The sequence below is a fragment of the Saccopteryx leptura genome, chromosome 3 (assembly GCF_036850995.1).
Source record: "Saccopteryx leptura isolate mSacLep1 chromosome 3, mSacLep1_pri_phased_curated, whole genome shotgun sequence".
Taxonomy (NCBI): Eukaryota; Metazoa; Chordata; class Mammalia; order Chiroptera; family Emballonuridae; genus Saccopteryx; species Saccopteryx leptura.
In genome coordinates, this window is record NC_089505.1 from 48,694,972 (window position 1) to 48,709,115 (window position 14,144).

The 14,144-nt window shown below is 41.4% G+C and overlaps 1 protein-coding gene and 1 non-coding gene across 2 annotated transcripts in view; both read left to right on the forward strand.

Moving 5' to 3' along the window:
* The first annotated feature begins 255 nt into the window (after window positions 1-255).
* Window positions 256-14,144, forward strand: part of HDAC2 (histone deacetylase 2) — a 32,155-nt gene continuing 18,266 nt past the window's right edge. The window contains exons 1-3 of the mRNA XM_066373427.1: window positions 256-543; window positions 12,013-12,125; window positions 13,332-13,449. Of these exons, the coding sequence (XP_066229524.1) occupies window positions 492-543; window positions 12,013-12,125; window positions 13,332-13,449 (283 nt within the window). The 5' untranslated portion in view covers window positions 256-491. The remainder of the gene's footprint in view (window positions 544-12,012; window positions 12,126-13,331; window positions 13,450-14,144) is intronic.
* On the forward strand, window positions 2,950-3,084 carry LOC136401563 (small nucleolar RNA SNORA5). Its single transcript, XR_010750589.1, has one exon. It is a non-coding gene; the product is annotated as a small nucleolar RNA SNORA5 (small nucleolar RNA).

A 14,144-nucleotide genomic window follows, 5' to 3' on the forward strand; every position in this document is an offset into this window, starting at 1 on the left:
GTAGACCTGAAGGGGAGAACGTCGCGGGTTCCGGGCTCCTTTTTTTCTACTTGGAAAGAAAAGCCTTCCCCCTTTTTTCTAATTTTACGACTATATTTTCCCCTGGCTTATGCAAGTTGTTCATTATTAGAGAGCCTCTTATCTTAACACTTAAGAGGCCTCTTTTTCTAGCCGTGCCCCTTTCTCCCCCGTGGAGGCCGCAGTGGAAGCAACCCCCCTCCCCTAGGCCTCCGGAGGTGGTTTGGCTGTCCCCTCCCCCTCCCCAGTGTCGCGAGTTGGCGCCGCTGCCACCCCCTACTCCGCGCTCTCGGCCCCTCCACCCGGCCGGACCGAGTCTTCCCGACGCCCCCTCCTCTCCTCCCACGGGCCTGCCATTTCCCGCGAGACGGCCGCCCCTACCGGAGCCCCAGCCCGTTTCACTCCCGCCGAGCCGCGGCGGCAGCAGCAGGAGCAGGAGGAGGAGCCCCGAGGCGGCGGTGGCCGGGGAGCCCATGGCGTACAGTCAGGGAGGCGGCAAAAAGAAAGTGTGCTACTACTACGATGGTGAGGGGCCGGGCCGGCGTGGGCCGGGCGGGCAGGGCGGGCGCCGCGCCCGCGCCGGGCTCCGAGGCCGCCGTGGCGAGTGGGCGCCGGTGCGGAGGGTGGGGACGAGGAGGGGGCGGCGCTGGCCGGCATCTTAACCCGTTCCGGACCCGACGCCCCGAGTGCGAGCCCCTCCGCCGCTCGCCGCCCCCCGGTGTCCTGCGGCGAGAGCCGGGTGGACGCCCCGCGTCCCCTCCTGCCCCTCTCCCCGGCCGTGCAGTCCGCCGCCTGCGGGACGGCGCCGGCCTACCCGCCTTCACGGTGGCGGCGGCGGCGGGGCCCGCCCTCCCTGGTCTCCCGCCCACCGTGGAGCGGAGGTCTGGGGCGCCCTGCCCGACCTCCTGCACCCTCTCCCTCCCCCCGGGTCGAGTCGACTACCCCGGCCCAGGCTCCACACAAAGCCCGGCGGCCGCGAGGGCTCCGCCCCTCCGGTCCCCAGACCTCCCCCCGGCCCGGCCGGTTTCCCTCCCGGCCGCTGGCTGGTCCGAGCGCCGTCTCCTGTCCCCGCCTCCTGCCCCACCCCGGAGCCCTCGGCCCGGCTCGGTGCCGCAGTGTGGGTGCTGCGGGTCGGACCCACGTCCGGCCGAGGCACACTCACGCCGCTGTTCTGCGTGGGCTCCATGCCGCCTCCTTTGTTCGCCGGTTCTTTGAGCGCCGCTTTCTCAGCATTCAAATGGAAAAGCATCCCTTCCTCAGTAAAAATTAGTTTTCAGCGTTGAGTCTTCGCGGGAAATAGGACGGTGGAAGGGAAAGGTGGACCTGTTGGCTGTTTGTGTTGTAAATCAGACTCAATGGGTCCTGGCGGGCCAGTCTGGGAGGTGGTTCCCACCCACTTCTTTGTTGCTCTTTGTTCCATCAGGAAATACCACCCTGCTCTGGAGGTTTAGGAGAGCACTGGCATCTTGCTCGTGAAAGCTGTTTCTAGAGGCTTGGAGTCCGGTGTAGGAAAACTTTGAGTAGTGAAGTACTACTAGGTAGTCAGGTAAGCTTGAGCTCGTGGTACATACAGTAGGTTGTGAAAGTCAGACTAGTTTGAGGGTTTCTTCTAATTTGGAATTTGAGCAGTAGCGTTAAATCTCTGAAACCTGTTTCGTGAGCCAGACTAAATTATAGTAAATGAAGTAGTAACGTGTTTTACAGATTTCACAAAGACCTTAATGTGGTAAATAGTTCCTAGTAGGTTACTCTTCAAAGAAGGAATTATAAAGTTCAAAGAAGCCAGGCATAAAGACCTGAAAGTCCTATCTGATTTGTCTGAAGCAGTACAAATTTTGGAAGCTGTTTCCTACATTTGGTGCATTAAAAACCAAATTCTTAGAGGGGTGGAAAGACTTGAGAGGACTGGGTCAGAATAAATCTGACTTTAATTTTAAAATGAGCATAATGTTATATCTTCATTTAGCAAGGATGAATATCTAAATGCCTGTTTATGTAGAATAACCACCTTTGTCATTTGTGGAAAAATCTGAAATCTTGAAGAAGAAAAATCTAACTTGTCTGATATTTGTTTGGTAGCTAGTACTAAATAGTAAAGCGTTTTAACATTTTTTGGGAGTACCACATACGTGTAATGCAGATTGATTTGAAATCATGCCATTGTGGAGGAATGGAGATGGGATTACGTTTTAATTTTAACGTCAATTATTAAGGTTTCTTTTTAAATTTGTTCTTTAAGAATCTATACATATTTTGGGTCACTGGCAAAACCCTGGCCTTGCATTGGATCACATTGAAAAATAAATTACCATGTAAGTTAATTTTTGAAACTATTTCTAAGATTCAGAAATTTGGTTCCTGTCAGAGTTTGGGTAAAACGAGAGAGGTTTAAGAAGTTTGAGGGAACTGGTGCTGAGGCTCTTCCTGCTTTTGTTAGTTAATGTTGACAGTGATAGGCTGTGAAGAAGTCAGCTGCTTGTAACCTCCTGTGTCCAGACTTGAACTGCAGTACCAGGAGATACACTTAAGCAGCAGCTATTGGTTCCTGGACCCATTTATGATGAGCTTTTGTTGAGGAAATGGAGCAAGCACTGGTCCCAAAGGTAGGGTGCAGGCTTGATAGGTAGAATGGAAGAGTGGAACTTAAAATGTAGATAATTTGTCTGTTGATTGTGACTTATTCTATACTTGATTGTAGACCACTCAACTGCTTTATCTGGTGGCCAACAATAGCTGTATAATTGAATGTTTGGAAATTTCTTGTTAGGTTGTCTTTGGTCTATGGTTGGTTCTTCCTTGGCTTGTTTTTACATTGGAATTTGTAGTTTCTTTGGTGTATTCCTTGGGGGTTTTTTTTGGGGGGGGTAATAAAATATTTTGCAGAGATAATTAAATTGGATAAGTACCGTGCTAATTATTAACGTGATAGTATGCTAAGCTTTGCACAATTAATTTTAAAACTTACATTTTGGGGCTGGCCCAGATGGCTGCTACAGCAAGCTCCACCGCTCATGGGCTCTGGGTTCCTGCCCTGGGACCTGGGGATAAGTTTAGCTGTGGACATGGGAAAAAGAAAAAAAAGGGGGGGGGGAACAACTTACATTTTTATCACCAAAAAACTATTTTGTCAGCTTACATATAAAAGTAGCAATAGTGGTGGGGTTTTTTTCTTGTTTTTTTTTTTTTTTTTTTTTTTTTTTTTGTCTGTTTGTTTTTTGTATTTTTCCGAAGCTGGAAACGGAGAGGCAGTCAGACTGACTCCCACATGCGCCCAACCGGGATCCACCCGGCATGCCCACCAGGGGGCGATGCTCTTCCCATCTTGGGGCTTCGCTCTGTTGCATCCAGAGCCTTTCTAGCGCCTGAGGCAGAGGCCACAGAGCCATCCTCAGCGCCCGGGCAAACTTTGCTCCAATGGAGCCTTGGCTGCGGGAGGGGAAGAGAGAGACAGAGAGGAAGGAGAGGGGGAGGGGTGGAGAAGCAGATGGGCGCTTCTCCTGTGTGCCCTGGCCGGGAATAGAACCCGGGACTCCTGCACGCCAGGCCGATGCTCTACCACTGAGCCAACCGGCCAGGGCCGTTTTTTTGTGTGTGTTTTTTTTTTAATTGTGAAGAAAGAGGAGGCAAGGAAAGCAGCTTCTGCTCTGAAGAATTCTATGAAGAGAAGATATACAACATGGATTAGATTGGAAAATGGTAGTGTCAGTAGTAATAGGGCATGAATAATCTGCTAATGTTAAGTTAACTGGTTTTAACTTGTTGGTAAAGAAAATGGAAGAAAGATAAAAAGGAGGGGAGTCGCAAATTCTATAACCATAGGAATTCCTACCTTTGGGCTTACTGGGACCACTAGGCACACTCTTGCTGACACAGAGAATGTCTAGCAAGTGAAAGGGAATCCTGAAGAGATATATTTTTCTCTGTATACTTGACAGTCTTCAGTACTATATACCCTTTAGGTCACTAGAATACTGGCTCCAAGTGAACCTCAAGGTATTGATGAATGAAGTATCCTTTAACCTTGGGGGAAAGTAAGAAATGTTCTTATTTCTCATAGGTATTGACACATGGCCTCCAAAGTTGACAAAAACATGTTTCTAAAACTTGGCTATCTTTTTTTATATGCTGCAAGATTATCATTACTCTGTAAAAAGATAGAACTACTCAGGCACTGAGATCCCACTAGCTTTAAAATGATGTGATTTCAGTACTTAAATGTATTAGCAAACCAACCTGTGTTAGGCCATGATTGCAATGTTTTTAAAAAATCCTTTATCTAGAAGTGTTAACGGATCCTTGTTTTGGATTAAATTTGAGACCAGTCACATTTAGTGATTGTCTTACTATGTATACCAGGGGTCCCCAAACTTTTTACACAGGAGGCCAGTTCACTGTCCCTCAGACCGTTGGAGGGCTGGACTATAAAAAAAACTAGGAACAAATCCCTATGCACACTGCATATATCTTATTTTAAAGTAAAAAAAAAAAAAAAAGGAACAAATACAATATTTAAAATAAAGAGCAAGTAAATTTAAGTCAACAAACTGACCAGTATTTAAATGGGAACTATGGGGCTGCTTTTGGCTAATGAGATGGTCAATGTCCGGTTCCATATTTGTTACTGCTAGCCGTAACAAGTGATATGACGCTCTTCTGGAGCCATGACGTGTGCGTCCCACATCACCGGAAGTAGTACTGTACGTGAGCGACACCGCGCTTTGCATCCGCATCCTGTGCTGCTCTCACCACCAATGAAAGAGGTGCCCCTTCCGGAAGTGCGACGGGGGCTGGATAAATAGCCTCAGGGGGCTGCAGTTTGGGAACCCCTGATGTATACAATATAATAAGGTTGTATATATACAGTTGATCTTTGAATTGCACAGATTCACTTATATACAGACTTTTTTCTATTTATTTATTTTAGGGGTGGGGTGGGGTGAGACATTAATTTGTTCCACCCATTTATGCATTCATTGGTTGATTCTTGTATATGCCCTGACTGGGGGTTGAACCCACAACCTTGGCATATCAGAACAAGGCTTAAGAGCTGAGCTACCTGGCCACGGCTTCACAGACTTTTTCCAATAAATAGTCAGTACTTCCTTGCTGTGGATTCAGTTCACAGTTAGGAATCCATTGATGCAGAAGGCCCACTGTATGCATTGTTCTTTGTAATTTTATAGAAAGGACTTGAACTCCTGGGAAATTTGGTGATCGTGGGGGTAGGGGGAATCTTGGAACTGTTCCCTGTAGCTGCCAAAAGAGTGCGGTAGTTAAATTTGGGGGGAGTCAAAAGTTATAGGCGAATTTTCGACTGTGCCAAAGGGGGTTGGTGTCCCTAAACACACCCCTCCCTGTGCGCATTGTTCAAGGATCAGCTGTATACATAATTTATATAATTATGCACAGACTGTTCTTTGCTCTGTTTTCTTCCTTAACTGAAAAAGGTGCATTAAAATGTTTGAAGACAAGTGGCTTAGAGAAAAGCACTCAACACTACACAGAGATAAAAAAAAGTTAACCAAGATCACGCCTCCGGATAGATTCCTAGTTTACTATAGAGATTATGAGAGTTCTGCTATTGACAGGTTTTGTTAGACTTTTATTTATAACAATAGTACCGAAATCTTTTGCTAGATACCCTTTCATACAACTGATTAAGTTCTTAGCTGTAGTATAAATTGTTATTGTCCATAAAATAGGTGATCATTTCTCTGGCAGCACATCAGTGCTGTATGAATTACAGCAGCAGTTCATAAATACCAGTGGTCTTAATTACATATCATTATTTAACCACAGAAGAACATAACTTAAAATAAGACTGAGATTTTTGTATATTTGGGTCGTCTTCCCACGATATTCTTTATCACTTCCTTCAAATTTCGTTTTATCAGAGAGACTTTCCCCTATTACCTTAACCTCCTAGTACTGCTTTTCTCACTGTCATTATACCACCAATTGTTGTCTTCCTTCCCACAAGAATATAAGCTTCATGATGTCAGAGTCTTTTTTGCTTATGTTTATATTAAATTTTTTTTAAGTAAAGGATTTGTAAATTATTGATGGGTAAATGTTTAATGCCTTGTATTTTTATAGATAGAACATTTTCATATAGCATTCCAGTTCTTACGACCACTGAGTTACTGACAGGTAGGGTGAGTGGCCTTTTGTCTATTTTATGAGGAAAATAGATTTATATTTCTGTTCACCTCAGTTTACCTTTTATTATTTTTCACATTGACTAAGGTAATGTGTAAGGAGAAGTCAACACCTGGTGCCTAAAGATTCCTCCCTTTAGTGACACAAGAGTGGGCCTATTGTCACTGCTACAAAAAGAAAAGTTTCCTCTGCTACACACACAAAAAATATATTAGTAATTATTTCTTTTTTTTTAACGAAACTTTAAATGCTTCTATTGATGGATCCTTAAAGGAAACAGCTGGAATTGGGTAGGAATAGCAATTATAATAGTATTAAAACATGGATGAGGCCAGATTTAAAAGTTCAAGTATAAGGATATTTATACTGTTGGTCTTATTTCTGTTTGAATAGCAGTTGGGTTATATTTGTCCATAAAGTCAGTTTTGGGTTCAGAAATATCAGATGGGCTTCAAGTTTCTACTCTGAATCTGTAGAAAGATATAAAGACTGGATGTTAGATGGTAAGAGAGGACACCTTTATAGGGTAATTAGACAAAGTAAGGCCTGGAAGAAGAGAATGGGCTAGCATGAAATTTTTCTGCATAAAACATTGCAAATTGCACTGACCTGGTAGTTAGAAACCTGGTGCACCTGACTGAAGGGAATCCAAGAGGAAAACGGGAACCATGGGTTGCCAGGCTGGGTAGTCAAGGGCCAAACCACTCAAGACTGTGGTAAGAAGTTCAGAAAGCCATTGAAGGTTTTTAAGTAGAGAGAACTAGAATTGGAGAAAGGATAGTGAAAAGTGGTAGAATATCAAGACTGAAAGCAAGAATTAAATGCATGTCGGTCCATATAAAATGTAATAATCACAGCTGACATACATTTAAGGAAGGTTTGGGGAATAAAACCAATAAAACTTTTTGATGGATTGGAAATGGAGTAGGAACTAGGCAATGTACAGAATAAAGAATAACTTTGAAGTTTCTAGATTGAGCAGTTAAGTGATTCATTTCTGAGAGAAGAGGATTTAGGGCAGCACTCTTGTTCCCTGACTTAACCAAGCACCCAGAAAAGTGCCTGGCATGCAGTGGGATCTTGATTTGTTAAGTGAATGAATGAACTTGCGAAACCCTGATATGTAAAGGTTGGTGGATGAGCGGCCATGGGTGAGGGGATACAGGAAAGTAGTACTCTCAATGGAAGTCAAGACTCATTGTTGCAAGGAGGAGGAGTGACCAGAGTGTTAAAGCTGCTAGTGGACTAACTCGGCTGTGGAAGACAAAAATAATACAGTAGCTTTCTCTGTTTTTTTCCTGAATAATATTTTTAGCTAGCTTTTCTTTAGGAGTACAAGTACATTTAACACTCCTGAAATCTAAAATGATCTGAAAATGAAAAAAAAAAATTTAACTTGTTTGGAATCAAAAACTTAACCTGAATTAATATTTATGATCTTTATTCCACTTATTGTGAATAATCACAGATTTTGCTGCAGAAATATTAGTTAGATTATAGAGCACTGCCTGGACTCCAGGACATCACATAGCAGATGTATCGCATTATATTTATAAAATCTGAAAAAACCTGAAATACATTTAGTCACAAGCTTGGATAGAGATTCAAGGCCTTAATTAATAGCCGATTCCATTCTGACAGCTTCTTGAAGAGTGAGCAATTTCTAAAATTTTTTAATAGCTAATTTTTTATGGTAGTTTCTTCACAGTAATAGTTTGTTGTGTTCAAGAAGCCACCGTGACACACCTGTTCACCTCAGTTTACTATCCATAAAATAGGCGAACACCTTAATTTTTCTAGTTACTTCGTTAGTAAAGCATTTTTATAATTATTTTGATGAAAATCAGGATAACATTTAAAATGCCCAAATTACATTACTCATTTAAATAAGATGAATGAAAAGCCATAGGCTCATAAATCTAAAAAAGGACATTTTATCTTGATTAAAAAGTGAATGACTACAGAGCAGCCATCTTAGAATTTTGAGATAGATACGGGATTAAACAGGAAAAGTTTGGAGCTGGTTCCTTTATAATCCCTTACATTTTGGAACAATTCTTAACCAAATAGCAGTTAATCTGTTGCTTGGCTGCCCTTGTAGACATGTGTCCTTTAGGTAGTGTGCATGTTCTTGGTTAGAGTAGAGCCTATAAATTGCAGCAGAGACACTTATTTAAAGCTTTATGCATTTGTAATTTGAGGACCCTCGTGGTGACAAAGTTAGTTACTTTGATGGATTAGAGAAATCGTTTCTTATTAAAATACTGTATTCTACATATGTCCTTTTTGTTTCAGGTTTCTCCCTACCATTTCTTTCTAGTGGCTGTGAGTGCCATTTTTATCCAGTAGCTGTTACTTAAGAAGATTGACGGAGTTGCCCTGCCTGAGTTTGAATCTTGCTCCTATACTTGTTAACTTTGTTATTTGACAGTATTACCTGATTTGTCTGCATCTCACCCTTCTCCATTGTTGTAAAATAGGAACAGTAATAATAATTACTACATCATAGGGTTGTTGAGATTATTAGCAGATAATACATGTGAAGTGCATAGAATACTGCTTCCTAGTAAGCACTAGATAAATGCTAATTACTGCTGTCATCACTTTTTTTTTTTAAACACACTTGATGAGAATTCGCAACTCTACATTCCTTTTATACAGGTTATTGGGGTCTTTCCCATTATTAGATTATTGGTGGCTTTTCAACATATTTTCAGTATGTCCATAACTAACTAGAGTATTTAATCTTAAGGTAATAGTAGTAGTAGAAATATTTCATCTTGGTCATTCTTACACAGAGATGTGTGGAAGTTATGTGAAGACTACAGTGTCTTTATTCTTCTCTTGTGATCTTTGGTGGTGATGACAATTTAGAAATACTTTCTTTGCATTAACTTGTATATACGATGCTTTGTAACTCCAGTGAGCTTTTCATAAGTAAGAATTCGCTGAGACGAGACTGCTTTCAATGAAATATAATGTACTGCCACCGTGTAGGACAGAGCTTCATAGCAGATCCTTCCTTGAAATGTAGATCGTTTCCTTCATTTATAGCAGGGGTCTCAAACTCAACTCAGCATGTGGGCCACAGAGCAAGATCACAGCCCTTCGGCGGGCCGCACTAGGTCTACAAAAGGCAACTGTTACGCAACACTTTTCTCACTGCAGTTGAAAACAAAAAAAAATCAGTACAACAAGCACAATCGTACATGCAGTTTACTCAGTGTCACAAAACGACCAGAAACTGTAGTTCGCATCACAACTGCTGTTAACTAAGCTAATATCTAGCTAGGATGCTAGAGAAATGAAAAATACAAGTAGGCCCCTAGGCTTACTTAATTTTATCCAAAATATTTTGAACTTCGTGGATTAGTCTGCGGGCCGCGAGTTTGAGACCCCTGATTTATAGCCTCTGAAGTTTGGTAAATGCAGAGAGGCCTGTCACATATCCCTTAGCCCAGGGGTCCCCAAACTTTTTACACGGGGGGCCAGTTCACTGTCCCTCAGACCATTGGAGGGCCAGACTATAAAAAAACTGAACAAATCCTTATGCACACTGCACATATCTTATTTTAAAGTAAGAAAACAAAATGGGAACAAATACAATATTTAAAATAAAGAACAAGGCCCTGGCCGGTTGGCTCAGCGGTAGAGCGTCGGCCAGGCGTTCGGGGGACCCAGGTTCGATTCCCGGCCAGGGCACACAGGAGAGGCGCCCATTTGCTTCTCCACCCCCCCCCCCTCCTTCCTCTCTGTCTCTCTCTTCCCCTCCCGCAGCCGAGGCTCCATTGGAGCAAAGATGGCCCGGGCGCTGGGGATGGCTCCTTGGCCTCTGCCGCAGGCGCTAGAGTGGCTCTGGTGGGCAGAGCATCGCCCCTGGTGGGCGTGCCGGGTGGATCCCAGTCGGGCGCATGGGGAGTCTGTCTGGCTGTCTCTCCCCGTTTCCAGCTTCAGAAAAATACAAAAAAAATAAAGAACAAGTAAATTTAAATCAACAAGCTGACCAGTATTTCAATGGGAACTATGCTCCTGTGACTGACCACCAATGAAAGAGGTGCCCCTTCCGGAAGTGCAGCGGGGCCGGATAAATGGCCTCAGGGGGCCGCATGTGGCCCGTGGGCGGGCTGTAGTTTGGGGACCCCTGCCTTAGCCCTTCTTTGCTACTTGTCGATGTTGTCTTAGCTTTGTTGTTGGCAACTGCATTAAGAACGGCGGTTTTCCTTATGACCTCCTATGTGTGAAGGAATTGTTTTCAGGAGGCAGCTTGATTTGAAAATAGAAGGGATAAGTAAATTAGGGGTGTGATGGCAACAAAATCAAGTAATAACATTATTAGAAAGTTCATAAACTTCATCCTGGACTACTATCAAAAAAGTGTGAGGGAAAAACAAGTTTTGAAATTCTCAGTTTCTACAAAACAAAACGTGAAAGAAGGTATGTGTTTAGGCAGGATTTTAAAAGGTGTTTTGATCCCAAAGGTAAGTAAATGGCATTATTTATCCTTAGCTTTTATATAAACCCATGTTGAAATGAATGACTTTAAAATCAGTTTGGCTGGGCCCTGGCCGGTTGGCTCAGTGGTAGAGCGTTGGCCTGGCGTGCAGGAGTCCCGGGTTCGATTCCCAGCCAGGGCACACAGGAGAAGCACCCGTCTGCTTCTCCACCCCTCCCCCTCTCCTTCCTCTCTGTCTCTCTCTCTCTCTTCCCCTCCCACAACTTTGCTCCATTGGAGCAAAGTTGGCCGGGCGCTGAGGATGGCTCTGTGGCCTCTGCCTCAGGCATTAGAATGGCTCTGATTGCGGCAGAGCAACGCCCCAAGATGGGCAGAGCATCGGGTGGATCCCGGTCAGGCGTATGCAAGAGTCTGTCTGACTGCCTCCCCGTTTCCAGCTTCGGAAAAAATACAAAAAGAAAAAAAAATCAGTTTGGCTGTCCTACAAAATTTTGGAATGACTTATTTAAAGTTAGAATTATTACTAAAAGTAATTTCTAATAAAGGCTATTGTAAAAAACTTAGAAATACAGTATATATTAGAAATGCAGTATATATATTTATGAGGCTTCCGTAAAACTTGATTACAGAAACACTAGAACTTTACCTATAAGTATTGATTTTGTTGACATTGGTAAATGAAGATGTTATTTTGGTGTTTATTTTATAAAGATATTGAGGTATAAGATGTTATAAAAAGATAGGCTAGAAATTGCAACTTAATGGTGAAGAATAAGACAAAATACTCTTTATAATCTTGAAAAATGTCACGAGTGTATCATCAAAACAGAACTTTTGTTTAGGGTCCAAATTCTAGTTAACAAAATTTCCCTTAGGGACTGTGATATATGGGTATTTAGCCTCTATAATACTAACTATAAGGGATTTCTGGGACACTAGTAAATTATCCAAGAAGTAGTATTTGCTGTAAACTTTTAAAATCATACCAGTAAAACTTAGAGAATTTACCTTAAGCATTTACCAATGAATACTAAAAGCAGGTATGACTTTAAGGAACGAAAGCTATGTTTGTGAGTAAAGAGTATTTCATTTGGGCTAATCCTATATAAGAAATTATAATGAACTATAAATTAGACTTGGCTTGCCTTAATCTATAAATAATATATTCTATATTAACGGAGTCATTGCCATATAAAAGTATGCATGATAGTATCCTGGTTTTCTAATACAGTTTGAAAATTGCTAACTCTTATATCATTACTTAAAATTTTAAGTAAATCTTGTTTCGGTGGTAAATGCCTTAATGGTGAACATATGTAAATTTACATAGTTCATGCAGGTCCTTGTTTGTTATTATTCAGTTTGTCTCTTTTCTATTTTAGGTGATATTGGAAATTATTACTATGGACAGGGCCATCCTATGAAACCTCATAGAATCCGCATGACACATAACTTGCTGCTAAATTATGGCTTATATAGAAAAATGGAAATATACGTGAGTATAACGTTTGGTAAATAACTCAGCACTGAATTTATTTTTTTTAACCACTATAAAACTTTATTCTTCTTCTTGGTGGAGGGCATTTAGCAGATATAAAGGTCTGGAAGAAAATGGAAACTTTGTTTTTATTCAGAGAAAACTGAGGATGTGGAACCTGTAGCCTCTTTTCTGTTTCTTTTCAACAATTTTAAAACCAGTTTACCCTACCCCAGGTTTTTACATTTCTGGAGAACAACTCTAGCGTACTAAATATTTTTGTTACAATAATTGTTGACCTGTCTGTGCTGCTGAAGAGTTGAGTTGGATCTGTTAGAACTTGTGCAGGTTGCCGGTTCGATCCCCAGTCAGGGCACATACAGGAACAGATTGATGTTCCTGTCTCTCGCTCACTCTCGCAAATCAATAAAATAAACATTGAAAGAAAGAAAGAACTACACAGAAAATTAGTTCTACAAATATTTATTAGTATATGGAACACTGTTGGTGGATAAGAAGAGTACAAAATAACAAGATATAACAACTAACTGCCTTAAATGTTTTTGTAGATAAAGATGGGAATATATATAAACATATAAGACATATCTTTTTCTATTTGGGGAGAAACGGGAGATTTGAAGCAGTTAATAGTATTAGGGAATATGTGGGAGTTATTTTCTTCAGGTATAGACATTTAGAGAAGAGGAGGAGTTGGATAAGACTTTCAGTCTGAAAGCTTGTAGAAGATTTGTGTCATTAAGTGAAACTGAGCTCTTCCGGAACAAGGATGATTTGGCTAGGCAAAGGAAAAGGAGAATTTTTGAGCAAAGATGTAATGGAGAATGAGTCTTAGTCTTATTCTGGGGGTCATTGATAACATCAGTGGATACAGAGCAGGTTTATGATGGAAAGGGAAAGTATCATTTATAAACACAGATTTGTCTTTATAAGGGTTGACTCATTTCCACTAAAATAAAAGGTGTGATTAAAAGTCATAGTTTGTTTTAGACCTGTCTGCTCCTAAAAGACTATAAATTAGCTTTGGAATTCATTATTTTACTTAAACACACATGTATAAATTTAGATTACCTTTAGAATTTATTTTGTTCTTGAAGACCTAGTTCTTTTGAGGCAACTATTAAGAGAACTTGTGTACTTTGTGTTTGATAACTCTGATATAACCAGTTGTAATTTCACAATTATAACATTTGTTTTTCTTCACAGAGGCCCCATAAAGCCACTGCTGAAGAAATGACAAAATACCACAGTGATGAGTACATCAAATTTCTACGTTCAATAAGACCAGATAACATGTCTGAGTATAGTAAGCAGATGCAGAGATGTACGTTCCTGTTAAAAGTATATATTAGTATTGATAAGTATAAATGAGGTTTTTTAAAAGCTTATAATTAAGGTTATCCAAATCCAGTTATTTTTCCTGACCTAAACTACTGTTTTAATTATTGATTGACTTGAAATGTCAATGTAAAAATATCAAAACTACTTTTAAAAAACAACCTTATGTGCCTGACCGGTGGTGGCGCAGTGGATTGAGTGTTGACGTCCCTAGTTCGAAACCCCGAGGTCACCAGCTTGAACAAGGGGTCGCTGGCTCTGCTAGAGCTCCCTGGTCAAGGTGAATCTGAGAAGCAATAGTGAACAGCTAAAGTGAAGCAACTATGAACTTCTCATCTCTCTCCCTTCCTGTCTTTTTTTCCTCCAAAAAAATAAATAAATAAAAACAACCTACGGAAACCTGTTTGTCTGCCAGAGAGCTATTTGGACGTTACCGTGCTCTTTGTTTTGTTGCCATGTTAACTTTGGGAGAGTGGCTATATTAGTAGGGAGACCTCACTCCTGTGCTAAAATATATATATATTGTACTTTGATTAGCCTTAGCCTGGGTGTGTGTGTGTGTGTGTGTGTGTGTGTGTGTGTGTGTGTGTGTGTGTGTGTGTGTGTGTGATTTAGTTAATCTGGACTGTAATACATGTGCTCTCTAACTTCCCTTTGTTGTGATATTAATGAAACTTCATT